At 42.0% G+C, this 23,083-nt stretch overlaps 1 protein-coding gene across 3 annotated transcripts in view; it reads left to right on the top strand.

Annotated features, from left to right (window-relative positions):
- Window positions 1–23,083, top strand: part of GRK5 (G protein-coupled receptor kinase 5) — a 229,891-nt gene that overhangs the window by 20,231 nt on the left and 186,577 nt on the right. Inside the window, exons 2-3 of one of the 3 annotated variants that reach the window (XM_074959249.1) lie at window positions 3,629–3,689; window positions 6,150–6,285. The exons of the other annotated variants lie outside the window; for them this stretch is intronic. Coding sequence (XP_074815350.1) covers window positions 6,183–6,285 — 103 coding nt within the window. The 5' untranslated portion in view covers window positions 3,629–3,689; window positions 6,150–6,182. The remainder of the gene's footprint in view (window positions 1–3,628; window positions 3,690–6,149; window positions 6,286–23,083) is intronic. 3 annotated transcript variants of the gene reach the window in all.

Genomic DNA, 23,083 nt, shown 5'->3' with positions numbered 1-23,083 from the left:
TGTGAAGATAGCACTCGCTTGTCGGCAAATAGGGAGGCATTATTTTCTGATGGAACACCAATCTGGGAGGCAGGAGACCTGGGTGTGTTCCTAGTCTGCCATTGGTTCACTGCCTAACCTTGACCATCTACCCTTTCCCAAAATGGAGTTCATGATTCTATATCCCTCTTTATGAAGCACTTTACTGTTATTAGGTTCAAATATTTGCACTATTAATTGGAGGAGCATGACATTCTTTGCAAACATTGCTGAAACCTCATAACATCTTTGGGAAGTAGGCAAATACCTATAGAATTAAAAATAAATCAGTAAGATTTTCTGAATTTTCTCCAACTTTTAAAAACTTTTTTGTTTAAAGTTTGGGAGATTCTGTCTCTTTCTTTAGTCTAAAAGGCAATAATCCATTTGATCAATTGTATAAAGAAATGGACTAGTTTACACAGAACAAGGAGCAATGGTGTCAAGTTGCAGTGGGGGAGGTCTAGGTTGGATATTAGGAAACACTATTTCCCTAGGAGGGTGGGGAAGCACTGGAATGGGTTACCTATGGAGGTGGTGGAATCTCCATCCTTAGAGGTTCTTAAGACCTGGCTTGACAAAGCCCTGGCTGGGATGATTTAGTTGGGATTGGTCCTGCTTTGAGCAGGGGATTGGACTAGATGACCTCCTGAGGTCTCTTCCAACCCTAATGTTCTATGATTCTACACAGCAATGTCCAAACGTTTGAAATATTTAATCAATTGCTTAGGCTTTCTTCACTGTTTCCAAGACACCAGCTGGCACAGGTGCTACAATAGTTTGCCTGCCTTGTTCCACTGCCTTGGGACAAAGTTACTGTACCAGATCTTGAGACTTGAAAAATATTATTTTGAAGAGTAGGCATCCTTTCTCATTGGGGGTTTCCACCAAAATGTTGGCAACTTGATGTAATAATATTTGATCCTATTTTCCAGCCGTAAGTATCCTATAGTGTATAGGCCCATCTGCCGATGGAGTCTTGTCCAACACATTTTTCAGTGGAGGCATAATAACAATATTAGGAAGTAGATGGGGTTTCTGTTTTCTGCTCATGTCAGTATTACAAATATTGCCTAGAGGCCCCCACCAAGAACTCAGTTTTCCTGAGTCCCAGGCCAAAGCCCTACCCACCGAATCACACTGCCTTCTACAGCAGATGCTAAAAGGCTATGAGACCTATCCAGTTGCTGTCTCAGGCCTCCTCTCTCTTTTTTTCTGAAGATGAGCTCGTCCTATCCCTCAGCAAACTTCTGGACAAAAGCTCTGTAACCATGAAGACCTTCCGCCTTAGGTTTCATTGTCTGTTTTTCTTGAGGGACACATGACGTTGGTGTACAGAGATGCGTATCCACCATAGAACCTTGTATATGATCAGATTGAGATCTGAGGAAATCTACAGAGTAGAAGCATGGCAAAGTACAACATAAAGCAGTGGTGTGCAAACTTTTCCGGTCACACCCACCTTACCATTCAGGGAATTTATCCCCCTCCCCTCCCACACACACACACTTACTTGTAATCTGAAGTAATCCTTACTTCTGTGCTGCTGCTGGCGACAGTGCTGCCTTCATTGCTGGGTGGCCAGAGAGCTGCTGGCTGGGGCATTCATGTTGTTTGTGGCATGGGGGAACTCTTTTTTTCATCCTGCTCCTGTGCTCCCCTGCCATACCCATTCTATTTTTATCCTGCTCCCGTTATTATCCCGAGGGGCCTGGGGGACCTACAGGATCCCAGTTTCTTTGTGCCACCCCGAGACTCTCTTGCATGCTCCCCAGTTTGTGCACCACTGGCATAAACTCATGCTACTGTAACTATCTGTGGAATAGAATCTGCCATATGATAGAGGTTGCCCAAGGCCTCTTTGGTGGCCAAGAAAACAGAAGAAATTTAATTATATGGAAATGAAAGGATTTTTATTGGATAATAGTAAAAAAATAAGTTTTAGGTATACAAGGTACACTAAATAGGGGCCCACAGCTCCCCAAGGTATTACATAGTGACGGAATAAATTCCAAAGTAGGTGCTCACACTACGTATCTTATTACGAGCAGTATTGTATTTTAAACAGTTCAACCCTTCCTCCCCTCCAAATAGGGTCAAATACTTTGGACTTTGAAAAACGTATGTTTAAAATGTTGTCTTAGGTCTTTATAATAAGCAGCAGAAACATGATTTGAGTGCTGCGTTAGGAATATGTTATTGTAACTTGGTAGACTAGTTGAATTATCTCCACCCCCTGCATTACAAGAAAAAATGTCAACAAATAGCTCATTTAAAGCAAATGTCTGCAAGGGCAACACTTCACGATTTGACTCGGAGAGCATGAATTCATTCAGCTTTAGATCCAGACAGCAAAACACCGCCCTGGCTTTTAGCCAATGGTCGACTTAAGCTTTGCACTTTTCGGGGTCAGATTCCTCCTGTATGAAGTGGAATTTCTAATATTGTTCACTTTTATGGAAAGCAAAACATATGGCAGGAAGAACGATAAACCTTGCATAGCAGAAATGAATCCCATCAGTGAAACTTTACTTTCACCCCTACTACTATTTATTCATACCAGCTGTTAGTCAGCATGTTAGGGCCTGAAGCAAAGCTCATTGGAGTCAATAGAAAGACTTCCATTGACTATGCCCAGTGAAGTGTCTTTAACCTCTAGAGATTTGGCTTATGAATCCTGCTGTAGGATATAAGTGACAATAAATTTGATGGTCTCATTCTAATCCATGTAAACAAAAGCTGCAGTTTGGCTCTTCTGAGAAGCAGTCATGCTAGAAGTAACAAAGGTGTTTCAAATCGAGATAAAAAGTCTTTGGACAGACATCATCTGCCTGCATCATATCCAATTTAAGCCATAATAATGAGTTCCTCAGTATCACCTAGCCCTAAAATAATTCCCAAATTAAAGAATAAATCCTTCCAAAATATCATAGCCATACACATCCCCAGGAAGATTTAAGGAGACACTGTTAACTTTTCCTTCCATTGTTTTTTCTGTTCATGGTTTGTAATCTCATGGTTTCATGATTCATTAATCTTCTTTGTATTTTTAACCTTATCACTAATGCAAGCCGCTCTGAGAGCATTGGTTTTTCTCCTTTTTAAGCAACTGCTGTATCAGACTAGAAGGGGGAGCTCCTTATATGTTGATTTCTGTATGATTGACCAAAATGGCAATGATTTCTTAAAAAAAATTCTCTGAGAAAGTAGTAGTAATCGACTTTCTTTATTTTGAATGAAGAGGATAGTTCCAAGCAGAGTATAACAACATCAAGACAGACTGAATTTTAAGTTTACACAAGTGCCTGTTTCTAGTGCATACGAGTCATGAATGTATGGCTCCCAGCAGTAATTAATGTTAGTGAAATGTGGAACTAATAAATATCTCTAGTTAAAGACGAAAGTATATTTTTAATAATCCAAAGAATATTGTGTAAATTCCCATATGAGCAACAGGATGTATATCTAGATTGATATGGTGGTAAAAGTACAGATTAAAAGTAAGTACTGTATGTGCAAAATTATTTCCTCTCATACTTTCCAGCCAAAGCCTGAGTTCATGATTCCATTGAGTCTTTAAAGCCCAGAGCATTTTCCTGCATTTCTTTAGGCATTTGGTGATGAGGACATTTCCTGCAGGGGAAAATAATCTGAAGATCAAGTATGGACAGGTAAGTAAAGGATGTTTGGTTTTAACCTGAGAATATGAGCCTGTTCCTGTAGCTCTTAACTTTATTACGTAAGTAGTCCCATGGACTTCAGAATGGTGCGAATGGGATGTCACCATCAACCTCAAAGGGACAACTCGTGTGTAAAGTTACTTGTGTGTAGGTGCTTTATGAAAAGGCCCTATATCTGTAAATTTCATTGAGGGAATGATCCATAATTCTTCCTACTTTAGGTATTTATCTGGTCACTATCACCAGAATATCTGAGCACCTAACAGTCTGTAATCTGTTCATCCTTGCAATACCCCTGTGAGGTAGGGAAGTGCTATTCTCTACATTTTTTTAGATGGGGGAACTGAGGCACAGAGAGGCTAAGTGACTTGGTATGGGTCATATAGAATATCTGTGGCAGAGTAGGGAATTGCGCCCAACTCCCAAGCTAACACCGTACCCACTGAGCCATCCTCTCCCTGTCCAGCCACAGGCTTTTCTTTGCATGAGTGTGCAATGTGGTGTCCAACAAAGCCATTCGTTGCTACTCAGAGTGCTGGCTGAGCACTTGATTGATGCCTCTTCAATCCTCCCAGACCCTGCTCATCTGGGGTAAAATCCTGGCCCCAATAAAGTCAATGGCAAAACTCCCATTGACTTTCACTCCTGGGCAGGAAAGGACCTAAACCCATTCTGTTACTGATGAGGGATTTGGAAGAGTAATTTTTGTAATTCACTTTCAAGGTGCACCGAGTGAGAAGTTTTTGTAAGTTGTTGGTACTTTGTAATTCTGCAGGTGTTATGAAGGGCATGAAACTGGAGAATTTAAGCTTGGTGGTTTTGTTAAAATCATTTTTACATGGAAGTTCGATGTTATCAAGGCCAAATGAGTTTTTTCCCCTTATACATTGAAAATTTCTCATATGATAAAACTGAGGATGAAATAAATTGTTTTAAAAAGACAACCAATCTCAAATTATGGTTTGCCATGAAATCTGCCATGAGGAGATGTATTAAACATGTCTTTATTTGTGACATAAATTGTTTAGATGATGATGATGATGATGAAAGTGAACATTTTCCATGAATTGAGGCCTGGTTCCTATATAATGTAGCACCTTGTTAACAAGAATTCAGGCACCAGTATCCTATCCCACTCAGAGGAAACAGTCTGTTTTTTATTCAGTGTACACATTTTTGAAGCTCCTTAACCCACCTGTTTATAAATGATCCCACAGACTCTGCTTCTAATCCCAAATGTGCCTAAAAAGTGGTAGAGTCTGATGGGAAACGTGTAGCTGTAATAGATGTGCTGTTATGCCCTGTTGAATTTAGTTGTTGTGTTTATTTTGATGACCTAGAGAAAACAAGCAAAGAGCCAAGAAAGCTCAGAGCTGCCTGGGGCACTCCCTTTTCTCCAAAATATATATATATACACAGTGCATTGGTATATATACAACTGACACTAGTGAAATATAAACATTCTTTTTCTTTATGTAAAAGTCTTATAGAATTTAATGATAGTGTTTTATAGAAATTCTTCTAAAAATTTATGGAATTTAATAGATAAATATCTCTATAGTAAGTTTTTGGTTTTGGTTTTAGCCTGTGCATTCAGAAATTCATGAAGTTTGCTGTAGGATCTAAGATTGCATTAAAAACCATAAATTTCTAATCCTATATGGTTATGAAAGAAACTTTCCAAACCTGAAAGGGGGGGCACCTGATGCAGTGTATTCTGCCTGAGTTTTCATAGAACCTGAAACAATAGGTCTGAGACACATGAATTGCTCCCCATTCATCTCAACAGGCATCTACTGATGTCAGTTAAAATGTTAATATTGTCAGCAATTGAATTTTTGATCAGGTCAGCAGAAATATCCAGCTAATATGTTTATGCCACAGTCCCAAACTTCCTCCCACATCTTTTCAAGAGCCCAAAACTCCAGCTATCTTCCATCCTGCTACCAAAACCCCCAGGTTGTCTCCTAACAAGCTACCAACACAATCAGCTTCCTCACTGAGAAACTGTACATTGCAATTATGTGTTTTCAATACAAGATTCTTCAGCACACTGAAAATACAAATTTCAGGACAGCACAAAACAAGTTGATTTTAATATAAAATAGAACAACACAAGGGTAGGGTGAAGATAAAAGGTGGAAAAAACAGGCAAAGTCATGGTAGGGGTCTACTATAGACCTCTGAATCAGGAAGAGGAGTTGGATGAAGCAGTTTTAGAACAAATAACTGAAATATTCAAAACACAGGACTGGGTAGTAATGGGGGACTTTAACTACCCAGACATGGGTGGAAAAGTAATATGGCAAAACACAGAATGCCTAGTAAGTTCTTGGAATGTATTGGGGACAACTTTTTTGTTTCAGACGGTGCAGGAAGTAATGGGGGCGCGGGGAGGTGGAACAGCTATTTTAAACTTGATTCTGACTAACAGGGAGGAATTGGTTTCAGAGCTGAACGCAATTGGGTGAAAGTGATCATGAAATGACAGATTTGATGATTCTAAGGAAAGGAAGGAGTGAGAGCAGCAGAATAAGGACAATGGACTTCAAAAATACAGACTTTATCAAACTCGGAAAACTTGAAGGTAAGACTCCATGGGAAGAAAATCTAAGGGATAAAGGAGTTCAGGAGAGCTGTCAGTTTCTCAGAGACAATATTAAAGGCACCGCAGCAAACTATCCCAATGTGAAGGAAGGATAGGAAGAATAGTAAGAGGCCATGGCTCCATCAGGAGCTCTTTAATGACCTGAAAATCAAAAAGGAATCTTACAAAAAGTGGAAACATGGACAAAGATGAGTATAAAAGAATAGCACAAGCATGTAGAGACAAAAGCATAAAGGCTAAGGCACAAAATGAGTTATGCCTAGCAAGGTACATAAAAGGCAATAAGAAAAGGGTCTATAAATACATTAGAAGCAAGGGAAAGATAAAGGAAAGTGTAGGTCCTCTACCAAGTGGGAAAGGAAAGCTAATAAGAAGGCTGAAATTTTTAATGCCTATTTTGCTTCAGTCTTCACTAAAATGGTTAATTATGACCAGATACTCAACACAAGATTAACACAAGGGAGAAGGAAAAGACAAAATAGGGAAAGAACAGGTTAAAGAATACTTGGATAAGTGTAGACATAGCCTTAGATGTATTCAGCTTGGCAGGGCCCAATTAAATTAATTCTAGGGTTCTTAAGGAAGTAGCCAAAACAATCTCAGAACAGTTAGCAATTATCTTCAAGAAAACATGCAAGACAGGTGAAGGGACTGGAAAAGGGCAAACACATTACCTTTCTTTAAAAAGAGAAATGAAGAGGACCTGGGGAATTATAGAACAGTCAGCCTGGCTTCTATACCTGGAAGAACACTGGATATTTGTAAGCAGCTAGAAGATAATGGCGTTATAAGGAACAGCCATCATGGATTTGTCAAGAACAAATCATGCCAAACCAACCTAATTTCCTTCCTTGACAGGGTCACTGGCCTAGTGGGTGGGGGGGAGCAGTAGATGTGATATATCTTGATTTTAGTAAGGCTCTTGACACAGACCCATATAATATTCTCATAAGCAAACTAGGGAAATATGGTCTGGATGAAATTACAAAAAATGGGTGCATAATTGGTTGAAAGATTTTACTCAAAGAGTAATTATCAATGTTTTGCTGTCAAACTGGTAGGGGTTATCTAGTGTGATCCTGCAGGGGTCAGTCCTGGGTCCAGTACTAGTCAATATTTTAATTAATGACTTAGATAACAGAGTGGAGAGTGTGTTTATAAAATCTGTGGATGACACCATGGTGGGAGAGGTCCCTTTGTTTTAAATTCTAATTCTCTCCTCCAATCTTGACAAATTGGAGAATTGGTCAGAAATCAACAAGATGAAATTAAATAAAGATAAGTGCAAAGTACTTCACTTAGGAAGACAGGAAATCAAATGCACAACTACAAAATGGGGAATAACTGGCTAGGTGGTGGTACTGCTGAAAACGATCTGGGAGTTATAGTGGATCACAAACTGAATATGAATCAACAATGTGATACAGTTGCAAAAAGAGCTAAGAACATTCTGCAGTGTATTAACAGGAGTGTCATATGTGAGGTCTCTGCTGAAGTACTGTCTAATTCTGGAAGCCACGCTTTAGGGAAGATATGGACAAAGTAGAGAGAGTCAAGAGGAGAGCAACAAAAATAATAAAAGGCTAAGAAAACCCAAGCTGTGAGGAAAAGTTAAAAAGATCCTCTTTTCTTGAGAAAAGAAGACTGAGGGGGAACCTGATAATAGTCTTCAAATATGTTAAGACTATTACAAAGAAGACAGGGATCTCTTGTTTTCCATGTCCACTGAAGATAGGAAAAGAAGTAATGGGCTTAATCTACAGCAAGGGAAGTTTAGATTAGATATTAGGAAAAACTTTCTAACTATATACACAGTTAAGCTCTGGAATACGCTTCCAAGGGAGATTGTGAAATCCCCGTCACTGGTGGTTTTTAAGAACAGGTTAGACAAACAGCTGTCAGGGCTGGTCCGTGTTTACTTGGTCTTGCCTCAGTGCAGGGGGCTGGACTAGATGACCTTAAGGTCTCTTCCAGCCCTACAGTTCTCTGATTCCATGCATTATTCATTTTCATATTTAATTCAATAACAATCTCCATTTCAGAAAAAAAAATAAAAATCTGAAGCTGCCACAGAATCTCCAGTTTGCTACACTAGAATGCTGCGGAATCCAGAGGCCTGGGTTTAGGAGAAGAAAATAATGTTTATTAAAGGGGAGAAGTTGATATAAGGGAGGGGCCATGAAAATCACACTAGTTCCTTACAGTTTCAAATATACCTTTGTCTTTTCCTGTCTCTGTGTGTGTGTGAGAGAGAAAGAGAAAACTAGTGTGTTTTCTTCACGTCTGTTGAAGCAGTATTGAGTCTTCCAGTGATTTCCCCTTTGCCTTACGCCCCACGGCCTAGATGCACTGCATTACAGATCCATGGGCCAGACCCTCCTCAGCTCATGTAAATGAGCTTAGCTGCACGGAAGTCAGCTGAGCCTGTACTGTTCTCCCCAAATGAGAAGCTCTGTCCCTCTGGTATTTCCCATGAAGACTACTTCAGGAGAAGTGCCTGTCTATGGCTGTGGGGAAAAGGGGTGGACACCCTCTAGTGGTGGATTTTTGTATCCTTCAGTTGTATCCTTTATCCTGTTTCTCTACAGGAAAGTACTGTACAAAGAGAACATGCTTTTCCTCTACAAAAGGATGCCATGAAAATCCAGGAAGGCCTTTTCCTTTTCTTTCTTGACCTTGCTGCTTAAATAGCCTGTTGTGCATTATTCTGCTAACTCCATATGCCCTCAGACACTTTCCAAGCCAATGTTCCCTGGCATGCCTTTCAGCCGACCTCTCTCACGTACCACATTACTTATTTGGGATCCAAATAGCCCCTTCCTCCTGCACACGCCTTGACCACTCTCTGTGCTTCCCTGTCACCCCTGAAATGCTGACTCATGGAAGCAAGGCTATGAAGCACTCTGCCCATGATACAGACAGTATGTCTCAGTTGTTTCCAGCTGCTGGGTCAGTGAGGTTTTTGTTGTCCCTCATTATACTTCTTTGCCTTTCCTTCTAAAGACCAGCGTGTCATAGCTTAGCCCTTTCCTGGCAGGTTTGGAGCTGTACCTTTCAGCACCACGCTTTCACACACACATTCCTTTACAACTCACTCACCTCCTTTCTCTCTCAGCCTAAAATAACCCTCCACTTACTTAGGGGCTTAGCTATACGCAAGACCAAGGTCATTTGCAATTACAACTGTTCCATTCCCTTTTGCTTCTCTGTGGAAAACAACTGTATGGCTGTCCCTTCACATTCTGTCCTTTGTTCCCTCTTCCTCAGCTTGATCGTTCGGAGCCAGTAACAAACGGTATCATTTAATCATGCAATTTCTTTCTACAAATGACCTCTTTCTCCCTGTCCATAGCGTTTCCAGTCAGGGATGCCTCATGTTCCAAGGATGGCAGGCTAGGTATATTTACTGTGGTGTTTGGAACATGACTGCAATTTTAAGTTTTATTTTGGGGAAAATATTACTCGCTTCAGGGTACCAAAAGGACTGATTGGCTTATGCAAACCATGGGGAAGATGGCAGACCCCCACCATCCCTGGCTTCAGTGTAACCCCAAGTACTTTCCCTGCCTACTTTAATGGCATAACTTGGAGTTACAAGGAGCAGGGACTATTGAGGCAAATTCCTGTGTTATCTTCGCTCCACATTTTTTAAGCTGTGCATAGAAGGGACCAGATCAAAGCCCACTTGAAGTCGATGGAAAAACTACCATTGACTTCAGTGGGTTTTGAATCAGGCCCATAATGTCTGAAATCTGCATCTGTTGATGTGTTAGTCAAGACAAAGTCACAAAGGCAGTGATAGTAGCATTTCAGATAATGGAGTCCACAGCACACATTAATGAAAAGCTAAATGGGAGATGTGATTTGATGCAGAGCACTCTCTCTCTTAATGATTCTGAAAAGTATCTTAGCATGGTGTGCAAGTAAGAACAAACTAGAGCTCAGAAATTCTCTTCTCCTTTCCCATTATCTAGCAGGAAAACCTCCTTCAAACTAAGTGTGCTGCATGGAACTTCCTTTGCTGCCTTCATTTTTGGAGATATTTAAATATTGGCAAAGACTGGGTGACATTATCCTGGAAAGCTTGGTAAAAGTTCTATTTTAAATGGGTGGGAAAAGGTGGGTGGGGTAATATCTTTTAAAGGACCACTGTGTAGCTCTGATATCCTGGGACCAACATGGCTACCACAACACTGCCTATTTTAAATGGTGCATTTTAGCTATCAATTTACTCCAAAACGATGAATCTCGTTTCCTATGCAGCCCACAATGTAAACAGATGTTTGCCAGTGTTGTCTCTCAACGTTTGAGCTGGGTTAATACATGGGGCCACTGGCTCTTTCAGTATCTGATGTTATTGGATTCCTAGCTCTGTGCAACGGCTCCCAGTGCAGCCCTCAAGGTTTTGGGTTTTGATGCATAGACAAAATGTCCTTGCTTTGGAATACTTCTCCTCTCAGTACATGTACCACTAGATTGCAACAGGGGAAATGGAGAGAAGGTCACCAAATAGTGATGGATTCTTGGGGACGGGGGGAGGCTCCTACCAGTCTGTGTGAAGAGAAGTCATGCATATTAATTAAGAAATAAGCCACACCAGAATATACATGATGGGCCTTAATGCATTTAGCTGTGTGTGACAAATAACTCACAAAGGCATCCGTGGCCAAGTTACATGCGTTCTCATGTGTCTGATTGTTCTGTTTTTTAGATACACTCTACTGATAAAGGTTGGGGCTTTAACAATATTTCCCGTAGAAAATTCAGTGTTTTACATGTCACTGTGCCAGAAAAAAATAACTCCCTGGGAAAGAAAACAAATTTATTATTCTCAAGACTAAAAGTCATTTTTGTATCCCTTCCCTCTACCTGCTGGAAACAGATCAGCTCAGCTGTGTGTCCTAGACTCTACAGAGCACTGCTAGTAGACATTCTCCTTGAGCTCAAGGTGTATGGGCAATAGGAGTTAGTCTATACTTGCTGTCAGTACGAAGTCCTGTGTGGCCTAGCAACAAGGGTGAAATGCTTTCTGCCATGTTTCTTATACTGTAGCATATCATCACCTGTAAATGCATGGAGAAAAAGAAGGTTGGCGAAAGATTATCTTGCTGGCACTGTAATGCTCTCCAGTTCTGTGACATATGTTCAGTAGACATTTGCCTCCACCAAAACCTTGGATCTAAAATTCAGTTGTGAGTTAGCCGCTCATGGCCCGATCAGAACATCCTGAAATTAGGGAAAGATTGGATCTAGGGTGTGGGTTAGTCAGTGGTGAGGTCTTAACTATGCATGCTTTGTGAGCTGGTGCATACCCGGCACATAGTTAGAAATATCCAACCATCTAATCAGAATGTAGTTTGGGGCAATTACTGTCCAAAGCCTAAGTGAGATGGGAATCTCACACCTCCAGACAGACACGTGCGTAGAGAGATGAGGCGCCCAGTCAGTGAGGCGACGTACAAAGTGATATTTTGTTCCCGATTTTCTAATGAACATAGTTGCAGAGATGAATGCAGAGGAGATACTGGGGAGTGAGCGGTAGGGCAGGGAAGTGAAATTGTAAGGAAATACAAACTCAAAGTGAATAAATACTGAACAATAATAATACCATATTATGTGTACATACAATATAATATTACTGTGGAATATTATTTAAATAGTGGTTGCAAACAATGCTTGAAACTTGCTAGGTAGGTTTCAGCATAAAGTTTATACTCCTCCACAATTTCTCTGCAGCTGCTTTGACCCCCACTCGCTCCTCGAATCCCTCCACTGCCACCTTCTCTCTTACCGCTTCAGACTCAAGTTCCTCATTCTTCCCCATGAGGTCCCATGTAATCTTGCCTCTCCCCAAGTCTCTGCTCTGTTACCTCTGTGCTCTATGCTCATGTGTTTCCTTCTCCCACTGCCTGCTTTCTGCCTTGTGTCACATTGCTCCTGGGCCTGGCAGAGTTTTCCTGTCATCTCACCTGCCAAGCACCCTCTCTTACCTCCTTCAAACACACCTACAGTCTCCCCTCCTTTCTTCTTCTCAGCAATCCCCATTCTCGCTTTTACCTGCACTGTTGTCTCCCGTCCCTTCTTCATGTTGTTCTGGTTCTATTCATATTGTAAACTCCTGGGGGCAGGGAACATCTCTGCAGGTGTTCTGCAAAGCCCCTCGTAGGTTTAGGGCACTCTCGAATGCTTTATAATTGCTATCCATGAACCTTTCAAGCTCACCTGGACTGCACCTGGTTCTTCATTGAAGCCATAAATAGTGACTTTGGGGTGGGTGGACTTTGTTGGTCATTTTTGCATAGTATTGGGTCCATATAGGAATTACCATACTGGATCAGACCAATAGTCTCTCTCTGAGAGTGAGCAGTACCAAATGTTTCTGAGGAAGGCATAATACCTCCATAAAGGACAGTTCTGCAGTAACATATCTATGGGGAAGTTTCTTCCTCACCCAAACAGGAAGTGGCAGAACAGGTGAAACTTGGTTAGTTGGACTGAGCTTCGCTTTAAGTTTTTGGTGTTATCTGAACCCCAAGCCCAGGGGTTGCCAACACCCCCATCTAACCTGATGGTGCATATATGGCCAAACTGAGTCCCATAGAGCTCTACAACTGAGCCCAAGTCAAACAGTGCAAAACAATATATTACATTCTGGGCAAAGGGACTGTGGAAGCAGCAAAGACTGTTTTGAGCTTGGCATTTCAGTTATCTGCAAAAGGATATCCTGCCAGAAATGTTTGGTGACATATTTGTCAAAGGGAGGCTTAAGCCAAGATGCTGTGGCTGCTGTTGTATTGAGCACAGTAAGAAAAAAATTCTGCAAAATATGCTTGCAAAAACACAGCCCTTGTTAAAGAAATAAGGAGCTGTTCCCAAACACAGATACATTCAAGATACAGCTATTTTTTTTAAATTATTTTTTAAGTATCAGGAAATTAAACAGTAAAAGCTGTAGTGTCAGCCAAAGTTAACTCTACCTAATACTTTTGGCTTGGCCACCAGACCTGGTAGGCAAGCTCCATGTGCTGTTAAATGCTGTTTTGATTACATTTCATTTTAAACTTAAAGGCCTTTGTGCAGGTTAAACATTCTGGTCCTTGTGTTTGACTTTGTTGCAGCAGTTTAGACTGTGTGTATGTGTCACCCACTGGCCAGTGTGTGTTACAGGGTTCCCTCTGTGCCCAGTCCGCAGAGGATATGATTGTTGCCTCCATCTAAGGAGCTTTAACCCTTTGGCTCAAGCTGTGTCAGCTGATGCTTTTATCTCTGGAGATTCCCAGTTCAATCCCTGCTGTGTCAGACAAGAGGGTGGCTGTCTACCACCACTGTGTCTGATGCTGGTTGTGTAACTTAAGCCATCAGTACAGCCAGGTAGAAAAGGCAAACCAGCAATTTTAGGGCTATTGCAGTGGTTTTTAACCTGTTGTCCACGGACCCCTGGGGGTCCGCAGACTGCGTCTAAGATTTCCAAAGAGGTCCATGCCTCCATGTGAAATTTGTTAGGGACCCGCAAATGAAAAAGGTTGCAAACCACTGGGCTATTGCAATAACAGGCAAACAACTGTCCTCTACTGGATGCAATCAGAGATGTCCTCTTCACCATGAAAATTTAGGTTTTTTTTTAAAGGTGAGTTCAGTGCAGCTGCAAACTAGATGAACTCACTGGACAGGTATTGTTTCCTGTTGTATGTACAGCACCAAGCCAATGCTGATATGTACGTACAATGCCAGGTCTTTTGTTACTGGCACCCAACAAATAACAGAAAACTGTCTAAGGCAGTTCTAATGGATGTCAAAACATGGCAGCCCTCTCCTTCTCATTGGTTCAAACTAGATGAAGTTTATTGGCTGTTTTGGGATTACTCCTTTGGGGACCATGTGTTTCTGTTCCAGAGTTTTCTAGGAACAAGCAGTAACTAAACTGTCTTTCAGCCTCCGCAGGGTTTGACTGGGGTTACAAAGAGAGAAAGAGAAAACTGAGTTCCTTTCATGCTTAGAGCCAGTTCATTGTGAAAGTCTGTGCTGGAATCTGGCAGGACTCTAACTATCCTGGAATGACGAAACCAAGTTGGGAATCAAAAATACAAACAGAGCAAAGTGTTCGAGAAGGACAGCTTCTGTCATGGAAATTCATGCTCCATTTACTCAGTCCTACTGCCTGGTTTTCTTAGACATACTCTACCTCCTGCAGGGTTTCTAAGAAAATCATAACAACTGGTCCCACAAATGAAACCAGCAGGCAAATTCTCTCCTCAGGTGTAGGCATTTCAGGCAGTAGACTTCAGGGGGAGTTTTACACTTAAATCCAATGTGAAGTCTGTTAATCTCTAAAAATTGCTTAGGTTTTAAAAATAAGGGGTTTGGCTTGCTGGCTAAGTAAAGGTTAGGAAAACTGAAAGCTGCATGACTTGCCTATCTAGTGGTTAAACCAAGACTAGGGAAGCATGTCTACTCGTTACTGTATGGACCTGGCAGTTAAAGGCTTTTATTTCATTCCCAAGATCTACCGTTGGCTCACATTATGATCTGTAGCAAGTCACTTGGTCACACTTTACCTGCACTTCTCCCTTTGTAAAATGGGGTGAAAAGTACTTTCCTGCTGCCTGGAGAAGTCTTATGAGGCGTAATTAATTTTGTATAACGCGCTTTGAGATTCTCAAGTGAATGTCTCTATAGAAGAACAAAATGTTACATTATTTCTGTGTATATGATGATGATGCATGCCTCAAACTTGTGTAACCCCACGTTTATTACGGCAATCCCTGCCTTCAGTTTGGCTTCTGTACTCAGAACTACCCATTTGTACACCCATAACAAATGACCATTTTGATTTACAGTCCCTCTGCCCCACCCTGTTGCTCTAATTTAGACCAGTTTTTAATTTGTTTAAACTGGGGCTTGACTCAGTCTCCTCCAGTAAGCCTTCTTGGGGCAAGGACCATCACCAAGCAGAGTGGGGTTCTGGTCCTTGACTAGGACTCTGAGACATTATGGTAACAGGAATAAGAAGAGTTAAGGGAGCTTGTAGGGAAATGGCAGATGTTGAGACTTAGACTAGATGGGTGACAGTGCTGAGGTGGGGCAGGTCAGAAACTGAGGTGGCCATGGTTTTTGTGGATATATGGAAGACAAATTTTGAGGGCAGTAGCCAGCAGCACAATGGTGAGAGAATGGGAACAGATTTCAGTAAAACAGTGACTTCAGGATCCTTTCTGTTAACTCCCTAACAAGTAACTAGATTCTGAATTTAATAGTCAGTCAGTCAGTCTTTGAGTGTACTTAAGCTAGGATGAGGTTATTATCTTACAAACTTGCCGTATTTGTGGGCCTTTCTGGTATCCACAGCATCATCCCACTGTTTATTAACATTTTCTGAGATGTTATTAATGGACACAGGGAGTACTGGCCATTCTATGAACTTTCTCTTGCTGTTTACTATCATTATCTTAAGATTTTTGACCCATACAGTAACAGAATTAGAATTGGGTCCAAACCAAAATATCTGGATCCAAACGCCCTAAACTTGGGGAATGTTCAGATCCAAATTTTGTGGCTTGGCTCAGTCTCTAAGCAGAATAAAACCGAACTGCCTGGAATTAAAAATCCTTTCAAAAATTATCATTTTTTCTTTTTAACAGAGTTTAACATTTTTTTTTCTTTTCATTGTTTGCACTACTTCTTAGTAACCTGAAAATGCAAGACAGATTTCCCTATGGATTGTTTTCTAAATCCGTTAGTAAACACAGATTAATTTTATACACTTCTAATAGAGAGGAAGCCAATATACACCTCTACCCCGATATAACACGACCCGATATAACATGGTTTCACAGTAAAGCTCCCACACGCTGCTCTTAGCAGAGTGTTAAGGGTGCAGGGCCGGGGCCGAGGGGTTGGATAATGGGCAGAGGGTCTTGGGGGCAGTCAGGGACTCTTCCCTCCCCCCCCGGGTCTAGGAGGCAGGAGCTGTGGGGGGCACTTTTGGGGGACCCGCAGTCCCAGAGTGGCCCGGGGGATTAGCAGGGGGCCGGGAGCAGCCCGCTCCGCTTCCCTCGCCCTTCCCCCAGCCGTGTCGCTTGGGGGAGGGGGTTGGGGGAAGGGATCCTCCCCGCACTCACCGGCGGCGGCAGCCTGCTCCCAGCCCGCTCCCAGCCGCGGCGCTCCGCTTCCCGCCGCCAGTGAGTGCGGGACCTGTCCCCAATCCCACCCCAGCGACAGGGCTGGGGCTGGGGCAAGGAATGCAGAGCAGGCTGGGGCCACGTTGCTCCGCTTCCCGCCGCCGGTGAGTGCGGGGGGCGTCCTTTCCCCCACCTCCCTGCACTCACTGGTGGTGGGAAGCGGAGTGGAGTGGAGCGGGCTGGGGCCACGTTGCTCCGCTTCCCGCCGCCGGTGAGTGCGGGGGGCGTCCTTTCCCCCACCTCCCTGCACTCACTGGTGGTGGGAAGCGGAGTGGAGTGGAGCGGGCTGGGGCCGTGTTGCTCCGCTTCCCGCCACTGCCGGTCAGCACCTGCGGGGGGGTGTTTCGAGGTCGGGGCAGTCAGCGAACAGGGAGCAGGGGGGTTGGGGTCCTGGGAGTGATTAGGGACGGGGGTCTCTGGAGGGGGTGGTCAGGGAACAAGGAATGGGGGGGGGCGCAAAGCAAGTTTGATATAATGCGGTCTCACCTATAACGCGGTGAGATTTTTTTTGTCTCCCGAGGACTGCGTTATATCGGGGTAGAGGTGTACTTCCCTTGTGTTTGTTTCCCTGTGTTTTACACCTGTATGGTGTGAGGAAGAATTAAGACCGCTCTGGACATACTTTTTGTTGGTTAAATATTGGATACAAAGCAGCAGGAGATGGATTTGTGTTTGTGCCACGCAGATAGGATGGTTATTGTTTTTTCCTGCTTCTCATTGCCAGAATGGTGGATGTTTATAAAGATGGCTTTTTAGTCTGGAGAACACGTTCACCATATGTTTTTATTTTATTTTAAATTAGTCAAGTTTTACATACAAACAGGTTGCATGTCCCTCTGATGCATCATCTAAAAGAGAAATTTATATAATGGAACTTTTTTTTGACAAACTCTCTCCTTTAAAGACTGGAATCCATGAGATGTTCTGAGATCTACATTTTAAGGGAATAAGTACCATCTAATGATTCGAGAGGAAGACTAGGATTTGAGACTCCTGAGTTCTATTCCCTGCTCAACTATTAATTACTGGTACCTACTTGACATTGATGGCCTGATTTTTCAAAGGAGCTGAGCACCTATACCTCTCATTAATTGCAGTGGGAATTGCAGGGTTTCAGTACTTTGACCACTAAATATTGGACCAGATCCTCAGCTGTCACAAACCAATGTAGCTCCATTGACCAACTTCAGTGGAGCTCTGTTTATTGATACCAACTGAAGATCTGGCCCTATGTATTTTTAATAAATCAAAAACATTCCTGAACTTTGTCAAAATTTGGATCCATATTCAATCTTTGTATCTTAGGTCCCTCTCAATTTTATTTTCTCTCAATTTTAGTTTGGATATTTATGACTTTTTAAAATTTTATGGGGAGTATCAGCACAGAGTCAGCTAAGCTTAAAAAGGCCTTAGCATCATGGTTATTCTTGTAGTGCAATACCAAAACTCTGCTGTATTTTTGACATTCAAACTACTGAAAAATATGTATGAGTGTTAAAAGCAAGAAAAAAAAAAGTCAGAGGTTGGTACTGTATATTGATAAAATGAGTGGTAGACCTCCACAGAGACACATTCGAGACATTGCTTTGATTTCATCTTTGAAGAGAAATAATGTCCAAAGTGCATTTCCTAATATAGCATTCAAATCTCGTGGTTTGAACAAAACTGCCAGGGCCTCAGAAAACTAATCTTCTCCTAAAAGTAATACTTCAATAATGTACCATGTCAGTTTGGTATTTTAACTAGCTGGGTACGTAGAGCTTACAATTAAAAGATGAAGGTAAATTATTTTCATCCAAAGATGTCAGCTGTAATAAATCTTCACTCTTTGGAACTTGTCATGCATCAGAGGCATTGCTTGGAATTTCAGAGCTCTGAGCTGCTGAGTCATCTCACCAGCTGGGGGCATCTTAATGCCTGCCTGAGCATGCCAATGGGCAGTAACTCTCAACTGTTTTGTTCTTTTCTCTTCTCTACTCCAACAGTGGCTCACTTGGGCCTGTCCCATGGTTATCCTGTTTCTGGACAGTTTACACAACTGGATTTTGTTCCAGGCATTTGGTTCCTGCAGCTAACTGCTGGCATGACCTGAATGTACTTCTGTTCTTTTAAATAAAAGTTTTCTTAAGTATTTGGCATTGGCTGGGATCAGTTGGTGGACACAAGACCTAGCTAATCACTTTTGGTGACTTGTTTTGACAATGTCCTGGCTAGTCTCTTTTGTTAAGTATGTTTAGGTTTGGGTCCCCCTTTTTTATTTGTAGTTTGTGCCGGGTAGTGTCCTTTGTTATGTTTTCTCTTACAAGAATAGAGACATGGGCTGCAAGTACAGATGATGACCAGTTGACACACTGTATTTACCTGTATGGCCTTGGGAAGGATGATGACTTGATGTGAGATCTGCTTGAGCATTTTTCAAAGTGCAATATCCCAGGCCAAGCTCCTTGCAGCATAGCTGGACTCTCTGTTATATTCTCCTGAAGAAAGGAGTCCTTGCAGTTCAGGAGGCTAATGACTCTACACTGGAGACAGGCACTTCAACAAAGGTCCCATCTAATAGGCCATGAAACATCACTTTGACAGCCATCGAGTGTTCTTCATCCTCCCATTGCTGGGATCCAAAGGGCCATCTTGAAGCTGAGGGTCTTGATCCATCATCCATGTGAACTTAGTCTTCTCCATCTAAAATTGAAGGATTGGACCTTAATTATTTCTGGACTTTTGAAAATTCTTCCTCAGAAATATGACCTCGAGTTCATATGAGAATGTCCTGCAGCATACAAGCAGTATTTTCGTGGCGTATGCTGGCATTTTTATTAGGGAGTGGCATAAAGCTACTGAACTGACTGCAGCTTGTGTGGCACATTGCTGTGGTATTAAAAAAGGTTACTTTGTGCATAGTAGCATAAAATTTTGATCCTGTTTATTCTGTTGCAACCATTGTATGCAGGATTTGGAGTCCACCTGTAGAAGTTTTTTTTTTTGTTTTGTTTTTGTTTCTTTCCAAGAAACATCTTCTGTAAAGTCTGCTGGAAAAGTTATCCGAGTCTCCAGAATGAGAGCCCTTCTGCAGCTCGTCAGCGTATTCCATCTCCCCATCCATATTGTGATGTTACAGTGTTTGGGGGTAGTACTATAGAATACTGTCATATTCTCTAAGGGCCAGGCCAAGTCCATTGTAAAACTAAAAACTTGTGGGTTCTCCTTTGTTTAGACTGCACAGAAAACAAGATCTATTTCTGCTTTGTATTGCGTAGCTCATAAATGTATGGCTCCCTGTTTCCGTAGCATCTGGGCTCCTCACAGGAAGTTAGTGGTTTTCAACAAAAATGTTCAGGTTCTTGTCAGAATTTTTCAGTTTACAACTGAATGTCTTCAGGTTTCTGAAAACCAGAAATATGTAACTACATAAAAAGGTTTGCAGAATTTCAATGAAAACTTGAAATATTTCAATGAAAACAAACCAACCACACATTTATTGATTCATTTGTTTTTCTGAACATTTTTCATCAGGGGGACAGTATTGCCTGATCTGCTATAGCGATATGACCTATCATTCAACCTACCTCTGTCTCAGTTTTTCCAGCTGTAAAATTAAGCTAATGCTTCCCTACCTCATCAAGTGCTGCGAGGCTTAATAGTGTGTTGGCATTTTTGAAGTGTTTTGAGATCTTCAGATCAAAAGTGCTCTAAGAACAAAGGCTCACATTACAGCATTCTCCATTTTATATAGTGGGTTAGTTTTTTTTCAAAGCACTTCATAATCCTTAACCACACCTGACCAATCCGCTGTGGGGGAGACTAGTATTATACCCATTGTACAGATGGAGCAGCAAAGGCACAACAAATGAGTGACTTGCCCTAAGTTGCAGCATGAACACTGGTCTTAGGAATTAGAGAAGTTCCTGGATCTCGGCCTCGAGATCATGTCTTTCTCCTGTATATTGCTTACTGTGCTTTAATGTTGGATACCTCATAATAAAGTAGAATAAACAGTTTCTAACTGCAAGACGATACATCAGTATGTGGCATTGTGAAAGTCATAGGCATAGATTTAAAAATCTAAGAATTGGTGCACTTTTGGTGCTGATGATGCTTTAACATAGTTCAGAATTTCATGCCATGGAGAAAGTCACTGAGAACTGCAGAAAGTCCCAGGGCATCACATATGTGTCTCTTTAAATTAGTGAAGACTGAAGTGGGAATTCCCACTGGTATGTAAACACAGTAGGCAGCAAATTCCCCTGGGATTTCCTGAAAAACCAGGATATGACAGTAAATTAATCTGACATCAATTAATGTTTGTTTGCGCCTTCTTTTGTGGAACTGTTGGTGAATAGTGTCTGGGAAGGAAGGGGAGGGAACGGAGAGAGTAGAATGTTGGTTAATGACATCGCAACTGTTCTGTAGCTTAGTATACAGTAGCTTTGTAATCAAGTGCATAGCTCTGACACAAGTATGAAATAAATCTGTCTATGGTTAAGCTGCTGGGAGCAGCCTACATTGCCATAACAAAATCCCATGTCACATAAAGATCATCTAGCCTACAACCAATTCTATCACAGACTTTAAAAAATAAATGTGATGTGATTATGTAGCCTGGTGGGGAGAAACAGACAAAAATGAACACGTGAACAGATCATCCTATTGAGAAAGGAAGTATTACGTGTGTTGGTAACAAGACATTCAGAGCATCTGTTGACCTTTCTCGTTATCAAGACCTGTTGATGTTTCTTTACAAAAGGCATTTAATTGTGCCATGGAACCTTTCCTAAAGTGCCATGTGATATTTTTATGTTGCATCCAGTGATGTGTGAACTAAAAGGTTTAGATCCATTTGATTTGATTCAGATAAAACATTTAAAACCCTTTCTGAAAGTTATCTGAATAATCTGAACCTTTCAGGTCTGTGTACCCTGAAGAAGCTTAAAAACAACAACTGAACATCAGCCTCATACTGGGGTCATATTCACTGCGGTAGTGTAACCCACTCAGGGGTACCCTCTGTCCCCCTCTCCAGAACTCGATGAGCCTGCTGCTACAGCTTTGGCTTCCAGAGCTGTGTCTTTTAGGGTGGGCAATAGAGGCTCATGCATTTAGAACCAGAGATCCCAGGTTCGGTCCCTGCTGCTGCTGGTCCACCCAGGGGTATGGTGGTAGAGTGCCCTTAGCATCCGCCCCAATCTCAGCATTGCTCTCAATGTCCGTTGCTTTATCCCTTCCCTCAGTAATACTACAGGATTTTAGGGAACTTGTGAAAATACCTTAAGAGTGTGTGTAGAACACAGAGGAGCACCACTACTTGGGGCAGGGGCCATCCATCTGTTTTAAGTGTTAATAATCAGCTTTTAGTTTTCTTGATAGATGGACGGAATGGCAAGTTTCTTTTCAGGCCTTTATTTCCTTTGTTGCACATTTTGTAGATAGGAAGGTATTTCTTCTTCCAACTCCTCTACCTCAGCACACTCAGGAGAGACAAACAGGGATTTCAGTTTCTATTCTTCATCCTTTCTAGTGACTCCGACTCGTAAATGGGAGGGAGTCTGAGTTTCTGGATGCTGATGATTCCTTTGCTAATGATGACATATCCGTACATATATTTATGAATGTCCCCTGAACCTAAACCTAGAGTTAAGGGGCTTGTCTCGCTTTCATTAGCTCTGGTCAGAGAAATATAACAAATGAGGACATGCCTTTCCTCAACAAGCACCAGATCCCGAGAGATGCTGAGCACCTGCTTGTCCCAATGAAGTCAGTGGGGGTTATGGTCCTCAGAGTCTCTCTGGATTCAGCCTAAAATACGCTTGCAATAAGTTGTGGGGCATCTCTTGGCATACCTGGAGTGAGCTCACCCCATCTCTGTGAAGCTGCCTGGTATTTCTGCATCTGAACTTTTGAATATTCATTGTACAAATAAAAAGTTGTCCACATTGGCTTTGCTGGAATGGCCGTTAGGAAGTCGTACAGTTGCCCCCACCTCTGAGAGACTGCGACTGCTCGGTGTCCTGTTTAACATTCCCCCTGATGCAGAAACTGAATTCCCATTTCCCTCCTCCCACCAAGTTATTGCAAGAATAATCTTGGCCTGCATTTCCTGATGCTGGTTCTTTAAGAAGCTACTCAGGCAGGCTTAGTGATTTATTTCCTTTCTTCATTACTTTCCTCACTCTGTGGTGCTGGCTATAGCTGCCCCTTTCTAGGCTTGCTACACTGCCAGCAGAACAAAACAACACACCTTGCTGGCTTAACACTTTTCAGCCCAGCTCCCAGAGAACTCTGATCTCCCACTCCCCTTCCCTTCCTGGAAAGGAGAAGGTGCCGAGAGCACAAAACTCAAAATTTAAAAATATCATGAGAACAAAACTTTGTGGCTTTGGCCTGTTCAGAAGTAGCCAAGGAGAAATTTACTCGCTGGGCCTGATTCTTATTTATGCTAAAGCCCTTTTACACCAGTCTGGCAACAAGGAGGGGCCTTAAGAATACTGCTCATGAAGGGAGTTTCCCTGACCCATGTAGAGCTTGCATAAAGGCTCCATACCAGCCCTGCAATCTGACCTAGGAAGGAGTGGATTGACTATTTGTCAGTGGATTGACTATGA

This window comes from Natator depressus, chromosome 7 (assembly GCF_965152275.1).
Source record: "Natator depressus isolate rNatDep1 chromosome 7, rNatDep2.hap1, whole genome shotgun sequence".
Classification (NCBI taxonomy): Eukaryota; Metazoa; Chordata; order Testudines; family Cheloniidae; genus Natator; species Natator depressus.
This window is presented reverse-complemented; position numbering and strand designations above follow the sequence as displayed.